The sequence below is a fragment of the Falco biarmicus genome, chromosome 2 (genome assembly GCF_023638135.1).
Source record: "Falco biarmicus isolate bFalBia1 chromosome 2, bFalBia1.pri, whole genome shotgun sequence".
Classification (NCBI taxonomy): Eukaryota; Metazoa; Chordata; class Aves; order Falconiformes; family Falconidae; genus Falco; species Falco biarmicus.
Window position 1 is genome coordinate 102,886,015 of NC_079289.1, and position 25,576 is coordinate 102,911,590.

General features: G+C 41.0%; 1 protein-coding gene across 2 annotated transcripts in view; it reads left to right on the top strand.

Moving 5' to 3' along the window:
- APP (amyloid beta precursor protein) overlaps window positions 1-25,576 on the top strand; it is a 229,353-nt gene that overhangs the window by 89,040 nt on the left and 114,737 nt on the right. For both annotated transcript variants that reach the window (XM_056327035.1, XM_056327036.1), the window contains exon 4: window positions 24,570-24,682. In XM_056327035.1, coding sequence (XP_056183010.1) covers window positions 24,570-24,682 — 113 coding nt within the window. The remainder of the gene's footprint in view (window positions 1-24,569; window positions 24,683-25,576) is intronic.

Here is a 25,576-nt window from a genome sequence, read left to right on the forward strand (position 1 = left end):
AAATCGTGAGGTGACCCATTTGATGATGACACTAAGTTATTCAAGGTAGAATTAATAAAGGCAAACCAAAAAATTTCAGATTGGTCTTTGATATTGGTTGACTGGAGGTAAAATGACAGGCGAAAATTAATGCAGTAAAGGCAGTATACATGGGAAAAGCACAAAATAAATTTATCTTATCTTACTGTATATGGTGATACTGTGAGTAGCCTTTAACTTCTCAGGACTGAGACCTTGGGTATTAACAGCTCTGTGAAAACAAGTTCATTAGTGTCAAAAAAGCAGTATTGGAAATTATCAGGAAAGGAACGGGGAATTAAGACAACTGTATCACTGTGTCAGTTATGGACTTACCTGTATTTGTGAACACTTTTTGCTGCTCTGGCCTTCCTCATAAGAAGGATATAGTAGAAACTGAAGAATTTGAAGAGTGAAGATTAAGTGTTTTAAGAATGACATGGTTCTTGTAGAAGAAATGACACAGTAGATGATAACTTTCCAGCATAGAAAGGAAGATGCCTGGAGGTTCTGACAGTGCTCTGCAAAGTCATGAGTAGCTTGAAGAGGATGGATGAGGGACAGTCATTTTGCAACAAGACCAGGTGATCAAATGAGATGAGCAAGCTTCAGGCTCCAAAGCAAACAGAAGTCATTGTGTAGTTGTGTATTTTGTTGCACAGTGTTCATGTGAGCCTTTTGCCTTCTGCCACAGTGTCTTGTGTATGCTGAGAGCCTACAAAGGGTCAAAGCCCAGCAGGACATTTCACAATAGGACAGTTAATCGGTTGTTAGGGATCTTAATCTTGTGTATGGAGAGGTGGTGGTGAAACGCTGTCCTGGGAAAATACTGCTGCTCTTCTACGGTTCCTATCCTTTTTTGATACTGTGTTCTAGGTGCCTGCTGTTGACCACTTGAGCTAAAAGGTTTTTTTGGACTGAGATAGGCATTCTTCTGCTTACATGGGTTCGTTTCCCATATCAAAGAGTGCTTTTCATCAGGCTTCTTAGCACCATCCCCTCAAACCTGCTGCTGTCCTGCTTTTCTTACCCAGTCTGTCTCTTCAGTTTTCCAGCCTAACTCCTCCCTTCTTTGGCTCACCAGGTGCTATGGTCTTGCCCATCACCATTTCACTCAAGTCTCCTTTCCCCTCAAGGTGCTGATGTTTCTTCACCTCTTCTTTCCTTCCAAGTAATCCAGTAATCATCTTCCTACCCTGGCATCCATCTCCTCTCAGCACATACTCTTCTGCCTCCTCACAGCATCTGCTATCCAAGCCAGTCTTACTGGTGTCTGCTTTCCAGCTCTTTATCAGTGCTGCCATGCATCTCCTGTCATCTCATTTCACATCTTGCCTGATGCTGAGTGAAGCAAATGGAGAGAAACCCTGTGATCCTCCCTGGGAGCAATGAGACCAGTATGTTCTAGCACAAAGGCAAGGTAGCACTGTCCTGGGTTTTTTTTCTGAGGTAGTTTTCTTCCTAGTGTAGCTGGTACAGTGCTGTGGTTTGGATTTAGGGTGAGAATAATGTTGATAACACACTGAAGTTGTAGTTGTTGCTAAACGGTGTTTACACAAGTCAAGGACTTTTCAGCCTCTTCAACCACCCCACCAGCCAGTGGGTGGCGGGGAGGGGGGCTGGGGGTGGGCGGGGAGCAGAAGAACCTGGGAGGAGACACAGCCAGGACGGCTGACCCCAGCCTGGCCGAAGGCATATTCCATCCCATATGTCCTGCTCGGTATATAAACTAGGGGGAGAGCTGGCCACGGGCCACTGCTCAGGAACAGGCTGGCATCAGTCAGCAAGGGATGAGCAATCGCATTGTGCATCACTTCTTTTGTTTTTTATTATTATTACTACTATTTTCCCTTCCCTTTCTGTCCTATTAAGCTGTCTTTATCTCAATTCATGAATGTTACACACCCACCCCCCATTTCTCTCCTCCATCCCGCTGTGGAGTGTGTGTGGGGAGGGCAGAGTGAGCAGGCAGCTGCATGGTGTTTAGCTGCCTGCCAGGTTAACCTCGGCAAGCACTTGAGAGGGGAAAAAACCAAACCCAAACCTTCCATTACAGCAAAAACAGGCTCTGGCTTCTGAGCAGTAAGGTGGTTGTGCACATCTGTCACGTTTTATGTGACAAAAATACAATTTTTTTCCCAACAATTTGCAATAAAATTTGCTTTATTAAAGCATTCTGGGTTATGACTATTAGAGACACAGACTGAAGGTTGTTTCTGTTGTTGCTGCGTTTGGGTTGAAGAAAGATGCTGTTGCTCTCTGCCAGCTGACCTAACTGCTGTGAGATATTCTACTTAAAGCTTAGCTAAACTAAGATGGCTTTGTGTTATATAACAAAAATAGCCATTGGACTTAAGATCCACCCCCACCACCCCCCATCTGTATCCTGTATGTGGCTTATAACATTGGATGAGCTGAAGATTTCAGTCTCTGTTTGAAGTCCATTATCTTGTAGGCAGGATGGAAGAACATTGTTGTCTTTTAAAATGCTGGCATTGTTTTCCTTCCTTTGTTGAATATCAAATCCAATATTGCACCTGAATAAAACAGGGAAACTCAGAATAATAACGTTCCCAGAGGAGAAGAAGCCACGGTAGTGGGCAGAACTTTGGGAAGGAGCCTCTTGGCTATGAGTGATGCTATTGAAACTGCATTTCCTAAGTCTTGTGGGAGAGTGGATTAGGCTTGTGACGTGCTTTTAAAAGACACATTTCTTGACCGAGGCTGCACTGTCCTCTGTCTCATGTATGCAGGAAATAGTGAGCAAGGTAGTGATTCCACTTGACTATTAGTTTGTGCAGAAGCGAATGGGTGAATACTTTGGGAATGCTGGGCGTGGTTCCTTGGGGTTTGTCATTGAATATGTCTGTTACTGCTTCAGCGAGTCCCCTTGGGTCTGGGAACAGCTGAACCACTTCATTGCATGCAACATGAATTAGCAATGCTTCCAGGGTATTAGTCTCTGGACAAAAGCTGTTACTGTACACCTTGAGTTGTGTGTTATGTCCATGTTGGATTTTTCATATTGTGCCCATGTAATTTAGAGGTGTGGCCTTGCATTTCAGCTCTATCACTTCAAATTTAAATTCTGCAGTGGTTTCTAGATTGGGTATTTTTATGTCACAGTACTTTCCCAAGACATCAGAATTACTTTTCATGAAAAAATGTGTTTGTTTTTTAAATAGCACAGTAAAATGTTTCTTAATTTGTTAATCATAGCAACAGAATTAAAAAAAAAAAATATGTTCTATAACTAACAGTATATATATTAGGTTTTTTGCTGTCAGAATGCTAGTATGAATTAATCTCCATATTTGTTTTTTTTTAATTTAGGCAGGCAGCCCCCTGTATTTAATGATTTAGATGGCTTTCTGTGGAAGTTATTTTGTCCTTCATTAAAAGACTTCAGATATTTGTTTATAAATATGCCCTTACATTCTCAGCCACAATGAGCAGCCTGGCTTTTGGATAAAGTTTGTGTCAGAGAGCTCATCTGTAACCTTGGAAAAGTGTTTGCAAAATTACTTTTAGTAAGTGATGGAAAGAACTTGGTTAATTTTCAGTAATGTATTTCTCATTTAGGGCGCATTGCCCTTCAGGCAAAGAGAACTGATAAAGCTAGTACTTACGATGTGACAGCACAACGCCTCAGTGTTTTTCTGCCCTCAAAGGATAAATTGCCCGTAACTGGCAAGGGCCTCTCCGTGGCAGCATTACAGGGCTGTACTCAAAGTGCTAGAAGTTGCTTAGGTCTAGCACACACTCATTCATCAGACCTCATTGCTGACAGCCTCAAGACGAAGGAGAGGTACAGCCTCATGCTGGCCAGGCTCGGACCCAGCAGCGTTCCGGTGAAATGGCAAGCTGGGATTCAAGGGCTGCGTCCACAGAGCTGTGCTGGGCTAACACCAGCCGTCTTCCCACTGAATGGATCGCTGCACTTGGAGTGTTTCCCTAGGGAAAGAGTTACAGCACTTCATGCTTGTGTAAACATCCGAAATCTTTGCACGATGAACATGCTGACATTTGAAGGTCAAACGTGCTTCAACACTTCCAGTCCCTTACCGACAAGCACAGGCATCTTTATCATGCAAGCAGAAATTCCCTTTGGGTTCCTTTCTCTTCCATCTGAAAGCTTATACTTGTGGTGGATGCTAAGAACTACTGTGTAACAGGAGACATTTTGTGTTGAAATGTGGGGGTTTATTTTCTTGTGGGAAACTTCTGCAATGGAAAATACAAGCTGAGAATGGTTATATGTGATTTGTAAGAAAAAAGCATCCATTAACCACCTAGGAATTCAAGTTTTGATGAACCCACGTAGCTACTAGATTATTTTTGAAATTGGAAAAGCAAGCTATTTTTAATATGCTTCTCATGGGATGAGTGGCAGCATAAACCCAAGAACTTTCTCATGAAGTTGCATTTGGTGTTTTGTTTTGTTTTGTTGGGGTGGTTTTGTTTTGTTTTTATTAGAACCATCCCAAAAATCTCTCAATTCTTACTTTTGGTGACTTTTTTTTAAAGTTTGCTTCTCTTGAAGCTCTTCAAATCTGTGCACATGGTTTGTCTGCAGCCCTGAAATCTGAGAGCTGAGTAGACTACAACTAGCAACCCTCCATCCGACCCCTCTTCCAAAACAAGTGGAACGGCAGTGTATTTTTTAAGGAACAGTTTTCGCTGTGTGTGAGATTTTTGTGCTCAGAAAGCTGCATGGAGGGGGTTAAGTGGTCAGGATGGGGGTAGGTGGTCTGAGGAGCTGCCAGCTTTGCCTTGGGAAGCTGGGGGGCTGCTGATGGGGCAGTACTCTGTCCTCTCTGGAGTGAGCTGTTACTTTCCTCCTCCTATTATCTGCCTGCCTGCCAGTCTTTGGCCTGCTAGCATAGCAGGTATCACAGGTTTCTGTAGTTTACTCATCCCTGTTCTTGTATGAAGCTAAAGGAAGACTGCAGTACCCAGGGGTAGGAATGCACTGGCATTCACTTACCAAAGGAAGTGTCTGTTCACATCCTATGCTTGCGTTTATTTATTCTCCATGGGAATACTTGTATTGGTTTTATGTGAAATGGACTGTATTCTTCTCTGCTTGTGCCTTCATTGGGTTAACAAATGAAGGAAGATGCCAGCATATAAGGAATTTAGAAAGTGATGGAAATTGAAAATTCTAGTTCTGCAGAGCTGTTGTGCATGACCAGTTTGGTTTTAAACTTCCTGGACTTGATCTATTTGTGTGTAGATCATACCAGCATAATACTTAATAATAGCCCCAGCCTGCTTGTTAACAAAAATAAAGCTACTAGCTTTAATACTTCATTAGCTTGAAGAATTGCTGCTGATTTACTGATTATGGTATAGTCTTTCCTCATGAGTGGTTTCATCTGCATTAGTGAATATATGAGCAGGTCTGCATTTTGCTTTTGCTGTGGATTTAGACTTTATTCAGATATTTTGAACTTTCTTACTGACGTCCAGGTTGAGAAATAATAGTAGGATTTTCTAGTATGCTCAGAATCATATGGAAAATTCTCTTAAAGAACTTAATGTAATTCAACTTAATGAAAAAAGGAACTTAAAGGGGGATTTATTCCAGTAAAGTATGTGAACCTGAAGCTGATAAAAATTACTTCCCGTTTTAGTAGAACATGAGTATGCTTCAAAAAAGACGTTATAGTTGTAACCCTTTTTCTTAACCTCCTGAGTTTTGTTGTTTTCTACCCAGGAATCTGTTGTATGTACCTAAAAATGCAGAATTGATAGGTAAGAGTTGTATCTTAGTTTTGTACTCAAACAGATGTGCCTAACCTGGTCGTTAAAAATGCTTCCCAACTGTTCACTTTGAAATACTGAAAGATAGCAAAAAACCCCTGTGCTAGAGATAATGAGTGATAATCGTGATTATTGGAAGCTATTTACTTTCTGCACTAATATGTTTTATCTTTTAACTCCCAGTGCCTTTGTCAGTAAGTTCTTGATGTGTAAAATATTTAAATTACCCCATATTTTTCTATTAGATCATTGCAACTAGGTCAACAGAAAATTGAATCATAACAACTTGTATCAAAGTTAATTTTGGTAGCAAAAATTAATTTTTGGCTCTGTAGTAATACCAGCTTCTGCTTCTTTTTCCGGAAGGTACTTGGGTGAATACATAAGCAGTGTCTGCTTCGGAAGTCTGATTCTCCGTGCTTTGAAGGAGACTGGGTTTTATTCTAGTTTTTTCCCTCAGCTGTTCTTCATTGAGTTGGTCTTACATATAATGGGGTTTTATACCTTTTTATTACAGTTTAACCTAGGATGCAATTTCTGAATAGCTTATTTTGTCAAGTCATTATCTTCCCCTTGTGACTGTTCTTAATCTGTTAGGTGATTATTGATAATTTACAATCAGCTCCCTGTGACTACAGCTATTTGGAACCAGTCCACCCAAAACAGATTAAAAACCCTTTGGAAAAAGGACTATCTTACACTTTTAATGATACTTAACACAGGAACATCCTGCCCTGTGACTGAAAAGCCTGCATTTCACCTTACAGTACAAATAAGAAATGATCAACATCGTGTGTGTGAGCCTACAGCTGGAGCTGTTTCCTTTTACCTGTTTCTGGGATTTGTTTATTCAGTCTGTACTGAAAATAAGACAGGCAAACTTTGCTTTGCATACCATGGACTTCTTTTGTGTGTGTGTGTGTGTGTGTGTGTGTGGTTTTGGTTTTGGAAAGCAACCTTCAGGGATATTTCCTTCTTACAGTGAAATCCCTTATAAGCTCTGTAATCAACCTCAAAATCAGCTCTCTGTGTACCAGGCAGGTTTTGTTATATCTGTTGCATAACCTGGCTATGCTTGAATTGAATTACGGCGCTTTTCTTTAGTCCGGGAAGAAATGAAATCTTTTGGGGAGGATGTCCATCTGATGGTACTTGCAATACTGTAGGGAGGCCAATAGACATCTATAAATGCTTTGCTGGAGCAGAGCTGGAGAAAGCATTCAGAGGTTGATGGATCTGGATTTGTCTTTCTGCTGCTTGCCCTCCAGCCTTCCTCTTGCAGCTCATCTCTGTTCTGTAGGGATCAAATGGCAAACAGTATTGGTGAAATTTGAGCCGGGCTGACAAAATAATGCCAAAATTGCCTTTCAGTAAGGAGTGTCTTAAAACCCAGGTCTCTGATCTTGCTGATAGCACGGTCACAGGTGTGGTAGTGCTGGGGAAAGTGCAGAGCCACCCTTTTTTCGAGAGAAATACTGGCTTGGGTTGGCCTAAGCCAATCTAAAACAACATTTACAGTACGCACAATTTTTTGAAAATGCAAGCTTGTCAATGGCCTGTGAAACATTTGGCTACCCAGAGTGTGTTTTGCTAATTGTCTTGGGGTTTATATGCTTAAATACTGGGTCAACTTTGAAAATAGAAAACATTTAATGTGTAAACCACAATCACCGTTGTATTGTTGTAGAGCACTGAAGTGATAAATCTTTTATGTTTCTTTTCCTGTTTCAGATTCTGGAAAAGAAAGTCAAACTTCAGCCTAGTTACAGTGTGAAATTCCCATCGACATACCCTTTTGCGCTGTTCCGTAAATCATAAACATATTGCCCAGTTACTGTGGGAAACAAGTTTTTTAGATTAAAACCTGATTGAAACATGTTTTTCTGTAGCCTACCCAGAACCGGTTTAGTACTTCATTTGCTCTAACAATGATCCTCCAAGTTAATTTGGCATATCATAAAGGAGTAATACTGAAATCTCATATATCTTTCCTTTTTTGTAAAACTCTCTAAAATCATAGGAAGCTGTAAAGTTTTATTTCAATTTTCAGTTATGCAACTGCCCTCGCAATTTACAAAAAGTCTCCTATGTCAAGGTGTTTCAAGAGTAACTTTTAAATTCTAATAAAAATGGAAAGTGTAATTTCAAGTTAAACTCTAATGCCATTTTTATTATGTATGAGCAATCAGCTGTGTACAATTACTGTTACCCAGTCTGTTACAACAGAATCAATTTTATGGCAGGCTTTTGTACGTTATCAGAGGTAAAGCTCTTAAGAAAAATGTGCTCTGAAATAGCATGTGCTCTGCTGTGGCAGGCTAGTTTAGTTAAGGGCATTGGAGAAGTGGGAGGATGCCTTTCTGAGTCTCCTGAGTGCTCTGAGGTGCCACCTCTTTCCATTTGTCCCCTCCCATCTTCCAGCGATATGGCTTGCAAGGTGTCTCTGAGGTTGCTCATGGCCCAAAAATCCTCGTATCTACTGCATGTCCACAGTATAAAGTATGAATGGCGTCTTCACTGTGTTTTGGCTTCTGTGCCACACCAGGAGATGTGGGCTAACTCATGCCCAAACATTCCTCTTTGAGGTTGGTTATGAGTAGACATTACCGTCTTGGGACATGGATACCTAGAACTGTCCTCCCTCGCTTTCGCTTGCACTCCCTCCCTTGCTCATGGAATTTCCCATTGTTCCCTCAAGATTTCTGTTTGACATGTGACAACTGGGGATGAAATGGGTAAAACAGCACCTTCGGGGAAAACCTGCCGAAGAACTCATTGATGTTGCCTCTCATTTGGCAAAACTGATTGCTGGGTTTTGGGGGGTTTTGGGTTTGTGTTTGGGATGGGGTGGGCATTGTTGTTTGTTTTTAAGTACTGGTTGAAGCAAATTGCTTTTTTTCCTGAACTGGGATGTCAGCTCACTTGACCCTTTTATCTGACGTGCCAGGTTCACGTTGCTGGGTGAGAGCAGCCATGCTGCAAGAAGTGCTTGTGCACCGTCCCTGCTCCAGCAGCCGAGGGGGGCCCACCTTGAACCTCCTTCAGCAGCTGTGGTCTGTAGCCTTGGTTAGACAATAGAGTCCAAGCAATATATCTAAGAAAAAAGGTTTTAACCATGAAAGTATGTACGAAATTCTTATCTGAATAAAACCCTATTAAGGTGAAATTTTCCTTGTTAGCGATTTGACTTCAAAAGCAAGGAGCAGCTTCCTGGGCAGCTGGGGCAGAGGCGCTACCTGGAGGAGGCAGCACCACCAGCAGACGTTGCGCTGGTGCACTTTTCTATGTATATTTTCCATTTTTGGTTACCAGCACAGCCAGTGATCTATCTGGAATGCTGCCTCACTGCCAGCATCAGAGGAGCTGAACAGAGTAACATCAGTTTTCATCTGCTGCTTTGAAAAGTTTTGCTCCTGACCAATTACAAACCTGTTCTTTAAAGCTGTCTCCTTCCCGGTGTCACGTGTAACTCCTAATGGAATTTGGGTTCTCCTGAGTAGGGCCCATGAAACACTTGGCCAGCTTATTGTTCTGTCTGTGTGGGAACTCGTTAGATGTGTTTCAGCTAATATATTTGTATACACGTTATCAAATGTATATAAAAATATATAATGTGTTTAATTTATTTAATATTATTCTTGTGTTCTCTTACGCATTTGGGACAGATGCCTTGCCATTAATTTCTTTTCAGTGATGGTTCAGCTAAACACATTTGACTGGGGGCAAAAATCTGCAAAGGATTTGATTTTAAAAATAAGCTTCTGTAGACCTTTCAGGTGCATTATGAAATGTTCCATTCCAGTGGTTGGTCTTGATTTAGTCAATATAATTTGGTCGTCCTTGCTGTAGGCCTACAATATGATACATTTACTGTCCTTGTTGAGTTTAATGTCTTCCTCACTGTTGCTCAGCTTACTCTAAAATCCATTTACTCTCTGAGTTTTTTAATCTGTTGGTGTGATACAAGGTATTTGAATTTTTTTTAAAAAAAATCTTCATTCTGATGTTGGGGTTTAGACTTAGATACTAGGCAGTCTTTCTGAGCATAAAGTCTGTGCAAATAGCGAATATAATATTATTATATTGCCCTCAGTATTTGCATGTAACATCCTGTTTATATTAGTCCTTAAGGACAGGATTCAGTTCTCAATAGAATGTGATCTTGCATGTTAATCCTGACTCAGTTTCTGTCCACAATGAGATGAAGAGAAAATAAACAGGTTGGAATTAATCACTTGCTATAACATCACCATCTACCAGTTCTTGGTAACTACTGCTGAGTTCAGAGTTTAATTCTTGCAACAAGAACTAGAGAGAAGCAGTTGTGTTATAAAGTAGGGGGAGGTTTTGTATGTAGTAATACTGACATCAAATATTTATGTGGCATTGTGCATTCAAAGAAATTGTTAACTTTCACCAAATGCTGAAAGTATGCTGCACTGACTTCTGGGTTGTTGGGTCCTTTCATGGGAGGGTTAGTGACAATACAGAGCTTTTGCCTTTTAGCTAATCAGAGCAACTCAGCCCCATCATTGGTAGCAGTCATTACTGTACATCTTACCATGCAGGTGGCACATGTCGTGTTGGATCTTGGTGAACAGGATCCTGTACCCTTTCCTCTGTCAGTATGTTTAATGTTAGAAGCCAGAAATTTGCTTTTTTAAAAACCCCTATTTTCTAATGTCTGCAGTGAGTCCAAAAATTTTGTAGACCTAATAAGGCAGGTGATTTGTCTGATCTAACATACTGTCCTCCTCGTTAGCCAGCAGAAGGTGGGCGAGCAACCTCTCCTGTGAGCAGAGGACTTGAGAGTGTGCCTCTCACTTTGTCTGTTCATGAAGTTGACTCAGCTATCACCCTTGTTTGGGATAGATTACAGAAAAACAAGCTATTCAGTTAATCTGTGATCAAACAGAGTACGCGACGGTGCCTGCAAACTAGGTGACACCACTTTCTAGATGCTACTATAGTTACTATAGTTTGCAACAATGGGTACAGAAATAACGATGTTTTGAAGGCCAGTGTGACTGAAATTAATTCGAGGATTGTTGCAGCTTTGTTTTTGTTTGCTAGCGTATGGGGAGGTGGAAAAGACTTAAGGGATGGATAGAATCATGGGGTCACTGATGTTGGAAGGGGCCTCTGGAGTTCCAGAGTCCAGTTTGCTGCTTGAGGCAGGGCTGATCCTGAAATTTGACTGGCTACTCAGGGCATTGTCTGGCATGGTCTCAAAAACCTACAAGGACAAGAGATTCTACAACCTCTCTTGGCAGCTTTTCCTCTATGCTTAATTATTTTTTTCCTTGTGATTATTCACACACACCCCTTACATACCTGGTAGGAACCTCTCCTGTGGTTCTGTGGCCATAGGAGACTACGGCCAGGCTCTCTTCCTGCAGTTCGGTGCTGTGAAGCAGCTGATAGATGATGCATAAATCAGTCAGGTTTTGCTTTGAACCTTGTATCAGAATCTGGTTTATAAATAAGCAACATGAAGATTTTGACGATGAAGACGTTCTTTGGAGAACCGGTACATGATAGCTGTAGACAAATTTCAGGGAGTTCTTTATTTCCCTAATGCTTAAAATCATGGCTTACTAGACATTCAGAACTGTCTTTACATGAAGAAATGACAGTGTTTGTCAGTTGTCCATCGCTTATAATTAGCATTTTATTTCTAAAAAGTGGTGCCTGCTGAATGCAGAATGTAACATTGCCTTTAGTCTACCTGACTGCTTGTCTTCTAACCGTGCCTGAGTTGGCTTTTCTCTTTTTCCCAAGCTGTCCCATCCCAGCTGCCTTGTAGCTGAGCTGCCAGACCACACCTGCCATCCTTCCTGCAAGATGATTAAAGGGTTTATTCTGTGTAGAGCAAAAGTGTGTTTTGTCAGGTAGTTGTTAATCTGCTTACCTGTAAACTTTGGAAAGCCTGAAAGTGGTTTCTTATTTTCCCACGTTGCTGGTAATACAGCAAAGTGCTCTGCCCACTAGCAGTAACAATTTGAGTGGAAATTTGGTCTTGCCAGTTAGAATATTCATGGCTCAGTGGTGTTATGGGAAGTGATTGCTTAGGTTGTTAATAATCAGCAGGGTATTTCTGCCAAGTTGATCTTCAACTGCTGTTTATGGAGTTACTTATTCACTCATCAGAGGCTTTGCACAAGATGGTATTGCATAAAAAATTACTGCCTGTATTTGATTTCATAGTGATTTCTGTTCTTCAACAGGAGAGCGAGCAACCAGTAACTGAATTAAATTACTGCTGAAGTAAAAAGAATCCAATTTTTTATAAAGAAACGTGCAGTATGGGAGGGGGGGCAGGACACACCAAAACAAAACTGACGTAAATGAGTGACTAGTGGGGCCTTCTCTAGCCTTACTCCTAGTACCTGATGCTTTACCCCACTTAGTAAGAATTGCCCATGAGAAAGATCTTATTGTGTAATAATGCAAAGCACAGTGGGGTTACTGGTCCCAGATATGCTGAATTGTTTCTAAGCATCCTATCTTTGTGCCATCTTACCGTTTGATTGATGTCTTTGGCAAGTCACTAGTATGAGTGCACAGGGTGTTAATTAATTAATCCAATTACTTCTTCCTGTATGCTGTTTCCATTTCAGAGCCCATTTTTCCAAGTACATCTTATGTAATGGAGTGCATTAAGTGTCACTTCAGAGAGAAGGGAGGCACAAAATTTTAAACCGCTTGGAGATTTGCACTTGCAGATCTTGCTGCAAAACATGTCTGCTGCCTGCTGTGAGGGAGGGAGCAGAAACGGTACCAGCTGCTGTCCAGCTTGGCGTGCATCTCGGCGGCAGCAGCAGCAGCACGTGATGTTAATAGCTGGAGTGTTAAATTACTGCATTTGGTAGCATTTATGAAGCATAATCTGTTTTGAAACTCAGCTGTATTATAGCTTGTAAAAACCTGAAGGCAGCTGGGGGAAAAGTAAGATTCTCAAAGATATGATTCCTTAAGATTTGGAACGTATCTGCTTTCGAGAAATATCATTGTATTTGGTATTTATATTTAAATATAAGGAAGAATGTTAAAATGGGTCTTGCAGTATCAGTTATCTTGATCAAATCATCGTGTGCGTTTTTGATAATAATTTCTGATAAGGCTTTTGGAAATTTTTAATTTTTTTTAAAGCTGCTGGCTTTGTTCTCTTGACATTTTTAGAAAACCAATTTCATTACAATGTTACTGATTACTGAGTAGAGCGAATGTTGCCTTGAATAAGCCTGGGAATGGTTAACGACTCATACTTTAGATAAACTATTTAACATACAGACTGAAAACGGTTAAAACCAGACAAGGGGGATTTCTCTTTATTTGTTGTCTAGCTAGTGCTGACTGGTGTTTATTGATGGAGAACCTCCATTATGTTGCAAGAGAGAGCCCTGAAGAAGTCCAGCATTTTCACCTCAAACTAAAAAGCTTCTATAAATTAAGAAGTACTCTGTCTGGGGAAGGGTATGTGTTGATCCTGTACCATAAAATGAGGAGATCACACCTCCTCAACTTTTCCTTACCCTTCTTCTTTCCATGTTGTGATTTGCCAAATACACACCCTGGCTCACAGTCTCTGGTGCTCCTCATGAATTCAGATGATGGGAGAGGCAGGCAGTTCCCCTGCCAGTGCCAGGGGCAGGAGCTGGAGGACCAGTTGGTGGGAAATACGACAATGTGAAAGCGTTATCCAGTGCAGCTCTGCAGGTTTCTATCACCAGCCATGGGAAGCAAGGGCATGTGGCCTGTGCTGGCTTTCCATGAGCAACTTTGCCCTCAACAGGCTTTTTTGGGTATTTTTTTGGTGCTTGACTCATGCCATGCTCTACTATTTAATGTCCCGCTTGGCGGTCACGTGAGCAGAACTGTAAAGGAGCTAATCAGTCAGGAGAAGATATATAATTGGGAGAGGACTTAAGTACATGAGTACAAGGAATAAAGGGAATCTCAGAAAAGTCAGAAGCCTACAAGGCACACAAAAAAATATCAAAATTCCTCCCACCTGAGGCTGTTATTTTTTTAGTATCCCTGATGTGGTGTGGTTTTTGAATTAACAATATCTAAACAATGAGCCCGTGATTCTGGTATAAAGACTGTTTCAGCTGTCTACCAACAACTGTTTTCTGTCCTGAATGAAATGGGTTCTTTCTGGAGGTGATAGGTGGTCCTTTACCAATAACACGTGCAGCACCTTGTGTACGGCCAGGCCAGGGCGCAGCGTTCCTGTTTCCTCCTCCAGAGCCTGCCTGGTTTAGTGAGTGCAGGTAGCGTTGTGCTGTCTACCTCTGTTGAAAAGGGCTTCTTGGAGAAAGTGCCTCCTTAAGAAAAGAATTCTATTCAGCCAGTTCCCCAAATACTTTTTGGTGTCCCTGGTGGTATACTTTTTTTTTTTTTTTTTTTTACATAGTTGACTCAGTGGCTAATGACTCTGAGGTCCGGGACAAGCTCCATGATGGCTTTATTAGCGAAGCGCTGTGAAAAGAAGTGGGTGTGGAGAACAAAAGCCTTTGGTGGATTTAAAGGCTGGATGATGGAGAGGTGCTTTGTATTACAACACTGTCATGAGAAGGGGGGTGGGACCAGGGGAATCTTACCAGGTAAAAGGAGCATTCCTAATACCTGGAGTCTGTTTTGCTGCACCATTCTGGTAATAAGAAGCTCTCAGCGTAGGAGGCATGGTTCAGAAATCTTTTGATTTTCTTTCCCTTTTATTTCCCATTCCTTGCACCTCTACACCCCACACACTCCTAAATACTTGACAGGCATGTATGCACTTCAGTGTGGAAGAAAAAGAATTCAACTGTTCTGAAGGAGAAGAAATATTTATGAAGAAAACATTTCAGGTTTTGTTTTCCACAACAACTTTTGGGGCACAGGTGGTCAGGATACTCTGATCTCTTGTCCTTTGTGCTTCCCTCCCAGGCTGAGATGGTCAGTGCTCTGAGGAATGTTGCTGTGTTTCTTTTACTGCAGCTTGTGGTAAAAGCTACATAGGGACAGGAAGTTTTTCAAACAGAACAGCATCTAGCGTGTTATATGCAGGCATATAACTGCACCTTTCAGACACTGCTGTGTAAATAGCCTGTGTGTATACTTTTTTGTAGAGTGTAAGTGCTGTTACCTTTAAAGGGACCACTGTCCTGCTTCCATCCTGATTTTTTTACTCCTTGCTTGCTTGTGGTCCAGGATAGTTGAAGTAATTTTCACTGTCCCAGGATTCTGCTCAGGGAATCTTGATAAAGTCTTCTTAAATCTACACAAAATGGTCTCATTTAAACCTTTCACATTTAAAATTTGGTTTTTAAGTTTTCTAGTACTGGTTTTTTCAGGATTAGTCCTTTCTGTGAATTTTACTGACTGTTTTCTGTAGATTAAGTGATTTCCAATAAATTCATGTGTTATTCTGTCCTCCCATTTGAGGACCCCAGTAGTTCTGTCTGTTATGCTGTATGCAGAATCAAACAGCTTTTCTAACTTACCTTGGCTTCTAACACCTTCCAGTTTTCATTGCCTGGTGTTTGTTTTTTGGTTGGTGGTTTGTTTTTTTTTGGGGGGGGGGGGGGGGGTGTTGGTTTTTTTGTTTTTAATAGCACTGTGAAAGATCTGTTTTAGCTAGACATACTGCTGTCAGTTTAGTATGGGATGTGGTATCCCCAAAAAGCAATCCCCTTGCTCCAAAAACCACCAAAAAAACCTCCCACCAAATGACCCTGTGGCAAGCACCCACAGGTGGCAACATTCACTTTATAAATGTTTTTCCACTGTAAGCAGCTGGGCTTCAGTCCCCAATGCATTCATTAGCCCTCCAGAGCAGCTGATTGTGTCCTGTTACAGGTTTATCAAACAGGACTACTGTGATGATGGACTGAAAAGTAAAAAGTGGATCTGAAGGGTTTGTTGGGGCTGCAGAGAAGAGAGGGGAAGGAAACAATAAGCAGTTAAGCATGGTGTGGGAGGAGGAAAAAAGGTTTTTATTTGGGCAGTGTCAAACAGAAGTTCTGACTGAGGCAGGACAAAGTCAAGCTATCCAGAGTGACATCTGTAGACTTGTATTATTCCTGCTGTTTCCTAACTCACCATTTCCAAGAAATTACTAAGGATTGTATAACAGGGAGGCAGGGACCTGTATCTGCAGCAAATACTTTCTTTTGTGGCAGAAACTTTGCAGATGTCACCAGTGCACTGAAGAATTGGAAAGGAGAGCAACTGAAACCTGAAATCTCTCAGCTTCCTGAGCTGGACTTTACACCCTGCTTTTGGGCCTGTTTCTCAGTAAATCGTGTTTTAGAGGCAGCATTTTGATTTGTGGGGCAGGGCGAGAAAGTTTGCTAGTGTGAGTAGTTCATGTCTAGAGAAAGCAAACTGAAGGGGAAACCCTTCAGATAGCCCTTTTCAGGTGATGTTTGCTGCTGGTCACACTGATAACAAATTCTAGAAGGGTGTTTTTTTGATTTTTGTGGGCCTTTTAGGAAGATGGGGCAAGAGGAAGAATCCCAGCATGTGACATAACCTATGATGCTGGGATAATGGGCTTTAGCATAGTTCTGTTATATTGCATTAATGAGCAAGACTGGGACACAAAAGGCATCTTACTGTACTCCCAGCAAGATTTTTCCTTGAAGATGGGGGACACAAGTGGGGGAAAAAAGGATATAGGTAAATGAACTTAATGCTTCAGTGAACTGTTGAGGTGCTACAGACTTAAGGAATGTTTATATGCTTTGTCAATAAAGATGCCAGAGTGTGTGATAATGTGTATTTAAATCTTCTTGAATGTAAACTGATGTGTCCGTTATTGGCATAATGCATCGAATCTGATGCTTGCATTCTGTCTTGAAAGTAAGACAATTTTATCAGCAAATGCAGTCAGGCAAAAAAGTAACAAGTGAACAGGAATTCCATTTATGTCTGTGATCAAAGAGCTACAGAGGAAGGAGGAGGAAGGCTCGAGAATAACCCTTTTTTATGTATCATACCTTTTGGAAATGAGGATGTAATAAGCAACATGAGTTACAGGTATATTTTGTGGTATATAGTTCATTATTTTCATCTAGACCAATGTACTTGTACCTGAAGAATTTTAGCCTTTTGACTGCAGGATTTTGTGTCAGCTATTTAAACTTAAAAAAATCACAGCAGAACACATGATACCTCAAGACTGGAGCTCCTTGTTGTGGTGCATGTGTGGATATTTAGTCAATGAGTTCATTACAGTGGGTTTTCTTTTACCTTGATCTTGCGTCCCAAGTATGGTTGTATCTTATGTGCCATTGCAGTGTTTGTGAAAAGTACCTTAATTGTTGTGATTTCTCAAAATCATTGAAAGAGCATCAAGACACTAAGGTATAGTACAGCTAGAATTGCCAGTCAGTTTTTAATCTAGTATAATCTAGTAGAATAGCCTTGTTCATCTCAAACTGTTGCATTTTGTATCCTAATAAATCGATAAATGTTGTGAATAGTGGAGGTGATTTACTGCAGAGTTGATGCATCAGGGTGTTTGTTTTATGTATGTTAAATAATGGAACAATAAACTGCTTCTTAGTGGGTGTACTCTCTTTACCTTTTCAAGTTTGGTTGAAAGCAGGAATACAGAAGCATTCAAGGACTTCTTTGGAGCAGAAAAGATGGTAAAACAACAGACACTTGCTTTGATGCTGTGAAAATGTCTGTTGGAGAACCACTGGCCTTATTTTTAGATGGTTAAAACATAGCAAATGGCTTTGATCAAAAAATAATAAATCCCCCCAGCTGTGTAGTCATGGGAAATAACTTCTTGGACCTTTGTGAGGATGAAAGAGTCAATACAGAGACATGTTAATAGGGTCAGTATTGCTTTTGGCTGAGCCCCTGGAAGACCAAAGAGCTGCAATTGTTCCCACTTCATGTCCCAGAGGTGGCAGTGCAGGTCATGCTGTCACTTCTGCTCCTGCCCTTCAAATTCGGGTCTGCATTGCTGTCCCTCTACCGTGCCATGGGTCTCTTACTGAAATTCATGCCATAGGTTGCAGATAAAATGGTGGAGCGGGGACAGTTTTCTTACAGAGCTGTTTTGGGGGGCAGTTTTATGGACAGGAGTTAAGTCTGTTACTCATCAGAAAAATACGTATGGTCCAAGCTGCTGGGACACAGATGTTGTGTTTTATCCACACCACCTTGCTTTTTTGTTAGGTGATCTTGGGTTTTAGGGAGAAGCCTCTAACTTGGCGTTTGGGATGGGGTCAAGGGAGGTGATTTTGAGCTTTTAAGGCTAGTGGGATCTCAGTGAGGTGCCAGGCTCCCCACCTTCCCTCTGGTGTTCCCCTGTGCAAACCCCCTTCACAGCCTGCCCTTCACTACTGACTGCCCAAGGTGGGGTCAATGTTGTTCAACACTGCTCACAATGTTTACTATAGGCTACTAAAATCCTTTAAAATAGATAGGAAATCTTTAACGGTCCGGTTTAACATGTCTTGTGCCCAAGTTCAGAGGACATCCACACTATCCCTGCGGCAGGCATCTATCCTTGGGGCTGGGCACAGGAGCAAACCCTCCTTCAAACCAGATTTTGAACAGCACAGCCTCTCCCTCTTCATCTGTAGATAACAAGTCTAAAGTATCAAAGTACGCTATGACTGGTTCAGTATGTCGCTAGATAATTGTGCTTACTGAATCATCTTACTGAAAAACAAAATGTGTTTTTTAAGTATCTTAAGTGCTTTGTATCTTCTCTACTTTTCTAGATTTCTGAAGAAAAGAAAATGCATTTTTCAATAAAACATTGTTTCTTTACGCGAGGCCAGTGCGTTTGGCTTGTACTCTGACGCAGATCGCAGCTAACTTTTAATTACTAATGTCGTAAATAAGAGAAAGCATCACACATAAAGGCTTACATAAATATCACCCTTGATAAAAGCATCTAAAGTTATATGGCTGCTTAAATAAATGTAATCATGTATGTGCAACATAGTATGTACTAAATAAACGTGCCTGGGTGGGCACAAGAGCTAGCAGAGGTGTTGCAGGGAGCTGAGCTATTGTGCCTGGGGAGGAGGGCAGAGCAAAGCCCCACAGCAGCTGGCCAGGGAAAGGTGCAGGGCTGATCAGCTCCTTGCTGCACCGTGCTGAGCATGTGATGGCTCAGGAAAATCATTGGAAGGCCACAGGGAAAAGATACGTTCCTCTGAATGTTCTTAAATGCATAGGGTGCAAGCAGTTGAGCTTGTGAATTCACTTTAGCAAGGTCCTTGTTGTCGTCAGTGACATGGAAAATGAAGCCTTGAGTCCCAGAGCCTCAGCGTGTGTGCTGCCACCTCATGCAAAATTTAGCACAGGCTTTGTTTGAAAGTGCTTCTCTGAACATAATTTGAATGTGCTTAGTTTTTGATTGGGATCCTAACCATTTGCTAGCAGGTGTTTGGTTTTGTCGTGGATTTTGTTTTATTACCTTTATCATCTTTGCTTTCTTTCTGTGCAATGTTGGCTGAATCCCCCCATCCCATCTGGTTTATATAGTGAATGGAAAATCTGCTGATCAGAACCGTGTCTCACACAGGATATTGTATTTTTATTTTTAATTACTTTGTCCTGATACCATATCTGCCATTGATGGGGGGTTGTCTTCTTAGGAGCGTGTCCACTTGCTGGGCCCTTTTCTTACTAGAGAAGATTTCAAAGAGTGTGATCTGTTGCCTTCAATATAATCCTAACTTTTATTAGAGGTTGGTTCTTAATGGTATTTGCTTAATCTTTGCTGTGTTGAAAAATGAAGTTTCTGAATCAGAACTTGTTGTCTTACAGCACAAAATCTGTTATTGTTTCAAGAGTATATTTCAGGGAATAGGGCGTGTTTGACTAAAGTAAAAATACTTAATAGTAAAATGTGGTGTCAAAACTGTCTTTGAAAAATGTGAACTGCTACCCTGTTGTGATACAGCAGGATAGGGCAATATGAAGAAGTCTGCTAGAAACATAATGGAGAATTGGGCATCAGGAAAGGGATTACTGACGTTGGAGGGGGCAAGATCTGGAAAGTGAAATTCAGCTGTAACTTACTACATAGACACAATGTTCCAGTAACATGCAAATTCCTCTTCAGGGCTGTTTTCTCCAGATGGGTCAGGAACCTCAGAGCCAGAGTGGTCTGGTTTTGTCCAGCCCTTCCCTGCAAGAGTGGGTAAGCAGCTACTGGAAAACAAGTAGCTGTTATACTAGCGTTTTGGGTCACTTAAGGGAGTTGAGTAATTTATGAGTTCACTAAAAGACAAATTGTGCCATTGTGGTTTCTTATTAGAGTACCTTAGCAGAGCATGCATGTACAGTTGTAAACAAAATACAAGAAATGCTGAAGAAGGCAAAAGAGTACAGCAAAAAGTGATAAATATAAGCCTGACACCGGTGGTGCCAGTGGCGGTAATAATACCAGCCTGTCATGGCGTGCATTTGGTACAAATTTTGTAAGCCCTTCTGTCTGTGGCATGGTCGTGGTTTAGCTGTGGCTTACTGGCAGCGGGGGAGCACAGTTCAGGTGCTGATACTGACAAGGGGACAGCACGGGGCCAGGGAGTCTTTTAAGGCAACGCCGCTGCCTGAGGAAACGCTCATCCAGCTTGAGCCTGGCAGGCAGGGTGTGGAGGTGTCCTGGCTTCAGCTGGGAGAGAGTTAATTTTCTTCTTGGCAGCTGTGCAGTGCTGTGTTTTGGCTCTGGTGTGAGAACAATGTTGATAGCACCCTGATGGTTTCAGTTGTTGCTGGGTGATGTTTATACTCAGTCAAGGACTTTTCAGTTTCTCAGGCCCTACCGGCAAGAGTGCTGGAGGGGCACGGGAAACTGGGAGGGGACACGGCCAGGACAGCTGACCTGAACCAGCCAAAGGGATATTCCATACCATATGACACCGTGCTGAGTATATAAACTGGGGGAAGAAGAAGGAAGGGGGGGACATCCAACATTATGGCGTTTGTCTTCCCAAGTAACGGTTACGCATGCTGGAGCCCGGCTTTCCCGGGGATGGCTGAACACCTGCCTGCCCATGGGAAGTGGTGAATGAATTCCTTGCTTTGCTTTACTTGTATGCACAGCTTTTACTTTACCTATTAAATTGTTCTTATCTCAACCCACAAGTTTTATATTCCTTTCCGATCCTCCTCCCCATCCCTCTGGGTGAGGGGGAGTGAGCAAGCAGCTGTGTGGTGCTTGGTTGCCGGCCGGGGTTAAACCATGACATAAGGATAGCCCAGTGGCAGTGCAGGTCAGTATGTTGCTGTATTGGAAGAAAAAAATAATACTAGAGTTTAATTAAGGGTTGTGATTCCAGCACCTGACAGTGGAAGTTATAACCAGTGCTGTGCTGGGGTGCTCCATCAGTCGAAAAAATGTAATAATGTGCAGCTACCTCAGTCATGGCTCGCACTGGAAACACTAGTATTACATTTTTTTTCTTATTTTTAGAGCCATGCACATTTGGCCCCCTCTCTTAGGAGGCACAGGAATGTTCTCTGTTCACACGTGCTTATTTTCCCTGTGTATTCTGTGCGTTACTTGTCCAAAAAAGCAAAGAATCCCCAAAGTCTTATGATTCAGCAGCATTCAAAGTTAGATGTGTACTGGAGTGATACAGGTAGAAGCTTGTGTGCAAATCTACCTGTGTGCAAGTGTTTGAAGTGCTTTTTTCTGATGGATTTGTTTTTGTTAGACTAGCTCAGGGAAAATAAACATTGCAGTTGTCAAGTAAATTCAGTTTAGTTCATCAAACTGCCACTTGAACATTAATGTATTTAAAAAATAACAAAAATAGATCAAAAGTTCAAAGCTTTGATTTAAACTTCAGTAATAATGATAATGAAATGAATGAGAAGAATTTCCAGGGCATAAGCTCTGTATGTGTGTAAATAATGGGCAGAATTAAATTTTACTTGTAATAAAAAAATTGAACTGAAAGCAACAGGAATCACATGCAAAGTTGCAAGTGATTGCTCTTGCCCAGATTTTCACAACCCTAAGTAATCTATTATAAATTCTATATATTGAAGGAGTGTTGCTTTAAACAACCACTCTTCTCCAGCTCGCTCTTTCCTTCTGAAAACCAGAGGGCAGCCTGTTCCAACAGATTGTTTATTTATGTGAAATTGACCAATTGGTTGCAAAATGAGGCCTCATTTGAAATGAGAACTGTGAGTATGCTGTTACCTTATTTTCAAGGAATGTGATCTTGTAAAGCAGATGCACATTTTTATGTATAAAAGTCGAATCCAATACTGTACTTAGTTATATACAAGTGTCTGGTATTTAGTGTATTGATAGGAGTTGGTTGATACAGACACTCAAAAAATTACTGTTTTAAAAAAAAAAACCACTAATTACATACTCATATATACTGTTAATGATACCACAGCCCAAGCGGCATTGTCCAGAACTTTGTACATCCAGCTTTCCATCTTGCATTTGGTGGTTGTAACTCAGTGGTACATCCATACTCATTACTTTTGCTGAAACTGTGTAGGCTTATTTTTTTCAGCAATGAGGTATACCATTAATGCCTTCAAACTTTGCGCACACAATATTCTAACAATATTACAGGGTGTTAAGGTGAGTGGAATAGTTTCGTGCAGAGGTTATCAGGTGTGTTTGTATTTCAACTCTTGTGTCAGTGCATGTCAGAAGTCAGACAGATCACGCAAGCTCACACACATGCTTGCGTGCTTAGCATCAGAAATCAGACCTAGTTTGCCAGAGTAGAACAGAATGTGTGGATAACTGGCTAGCTGAAAAGGGTCACATAGACATAGTCCAGCTGGCTGGACAAAAATGCACATCGCTCTCAGCTTATCTGAAGTAAAGCAAAATACACTGTCTTTGGCTGTCCTTGTTACACAATAACAGGAAGATTTTGGTGGGAAAAGAATGTTGCAGGTGGGAACAGATAACTACAGAAGAGAAACTAGGGGCGGGCTTGGTGTTTAGGCAACTAACCAATAATGAGCTTAACTTTTGTAATATGTATGAGCTAATTATAACAAGGCATAAAAGGTGACTGTAAGGTACAATAAACGAAGTCTGCTGATCACTCATATTGAGTGACTGTGTCTTCCCTCCGTCGCGACAAGAATGCACTGTGGGATTATTTTGTTTTGTTTTTATAGAATTTTTTGTCATAAAGACTGCACTGAATGTTCTGCATGCTTGAACACCCAGAAAAGTATAGCTGCAGTTCTGTATGAAGTTGTATGTCGTAGGAGAGTGAAGTCAGTATACTCTGTGAGTCTTTGGTAAAGCACTCGTGCTTGCTTAGCACTCAGGTACTTCACTGAATTGAACCATTAGCAATTACCAATTACTTACATACTGAGTGACTTTGGGTATGTGGCAAGATAGTCCCCTACAAAGACAAGTGGAGCTAAAAACAAGGTGCAAATTTACTCAAATTTCAGTGCAAGATTTGGGTGTGATTCCACTGGAAGCAAAGACTTTGTTAACAGAAGCTGCAGATTTTGTATTTTTGGTTACAAGAAAGCATTTTAACTCATTACTTTTGCAAGTTCATTTTGGGCACCTCTAGAAGGCATTTCTGTTGATAATTTGCAGGCATTAGAATATGTCACTGAAGGATTAAGATAACAAAATCCTTTTTTTTCCCGGTAAACTGACTGGCTTTTAAAGGCTTCAGATCAAAAGCACTGAAATGCAGCAAGGAGGTTCATGCGAAATACACATCCTAGTGATTAGTAAAGGTATATACATCTATTGGCCAAACTTTGCTTTCTCCCAGTGCATTGAACGTTATTTTTAAAACTGACCTTTTAATTGTAAGCCTCAAAGGCCACTTCATCAGCTCCCTGAAATCACCCTCTACTGAACAGTAAACTTGTAGTCATTTTGTTTTGATTAATTAACCTGTTATATCTGTGCAGCCTTTGGGCCACCTTCATTTTTTCATTTAACACACACAGTCTGTAGTTTTTGAAGGTTACAGATATGTTTCAGGGTGCTGATGGCTCATGCCAGCTGAGTCGCGTACCTTCACAATCCAGTGTCTGTTCAGTATATCGACTTCTCGAAAGTACTCTGTAATTTTTCCTTTTAAAAATATCTTTATTTATATATTTATTTAAATTATATTATATATATTTATATCTTTAAAAAATATATTTATTTATGGAGGTGATGCATGAATCATCCTGTTCCCTAGCAGATGAGCTCCAGTTGCTTATCAGCCTTCTGGGCTAACCTGAATTTGTCTGGCTGATGAAATGAGGTTGCAATAAAGAGGCTTCATCAACAAAAATAAGCTAAGTGGACTGTGTTGCTGCTGGTGCTGTAATTCAGTAGAAATACTCTTGAATTGTTTGAAACTATGTGTTGGTGCCAGATTTGTTTTGTGTGGGAAAACTAAGTATTTCAAAACACTTCAAACCCTCTCCCTACCACTACTCAGATGAAAAATGTGATTGTCCTTCCCTGTCCCTGCATTCCCCTTCCAGGAGCTGGATCCAGCAACTCCTGAAATCATGTTGTACTCTAGGTCTTCAATGGGTCCTGCAAGTTTCACAATGGATATATGGAAGTTATCATAATCTAATGCATGTCTGAGATCAAAGACAGGAGCTACTTTCAAATGGAAAATCTGAAGAAGGTGATAATGGAAGCACCATTTAGAAGCTCTTCCATTCTCTGCAAACAGACCCTGCCACTCATTCATGGAAGCTGCCCTACGCCTAGCTAAAGATTTAACTTAGGATGAGGTGATGGAAGCAAAATTAACATTTTGGGGGTTTATCTTGTTTTTTCCTTTCAGTGGGAGAGTTTGTGAGTGATGCCCTTCTGGTACCAGACAAGTGCAAGTTCCTTCACCAGGAAAGGATGGATGTGTGTGAAACTCACCTGCACTGGCATACTGTTGCTAAAGAGGTATATTCATCTGTCTTAAAATTTCCCGCCTTCCTTCTTTAGATCTCTATCACTCTTCTGAGAGCAAGTTTAAATACAGCAGTGACATGTATGGAAAACATGGAAAGGAAAACAAAAAGCAATACTTACGAATGTTTGAGTGAATGATGTTTTGTTCTGATTTATAAGGTAGAAAATGGGAGTTGCTCTGCTGAGCACATCAGAGACTACTGCTGGATACTTAACATTGACCTTTGGACATTGACCTTGTTTCGTGGCACTGGGTTTTTTCCTCACATCCGTTCACACACCCGTTGTGTTTTCTTCCTTTTCTGGCTTCCTGTGTTAGCGGTGCTCTGGAACTAAAAATTGATCGCTGATGCCTAGGCTTTGCCTTTATCATCATCCCCAATATATTTGGTGTGACAGGTGCTTCACAGAGATCAAACCTTCAAAGAATGCAGCATGTGAAATTCAGCATAAAGGGCTAGGAGAGCTGATAAGACACAGGACTAACCAAAGAAATTTTGCAGTCAGGCACAGAGTTTTTACAATTTACCAGGCTTTACTGAAAACAGAAATAAACCTAATATTATAATTGCTAATGTGTTTTGGACATTTTTGTCCTTATGTAGAGAGGTTGTAGGAATACAACCTGAGATGAGCTTCAAAAGATTTCTTGCTGCTGTTTTGTTTGGAACATCTTTGTACGTTTCCCACCTTCTGGATATCAAAATTGAAATGTGCTCAGCAGCTTTTCAGATTTTCAGTTCTTGCTTAAGTCATACTGTTGCCCCTCAAATGAAGTGTTTAAGGCACCAAACTTCATGCAGGCAAATTCTAGTCTGTTTTGTCCATGCAAACTTGGAATGGCGTAGCCTAAAAAGAACATAATCACTATGCACCATTAAACTA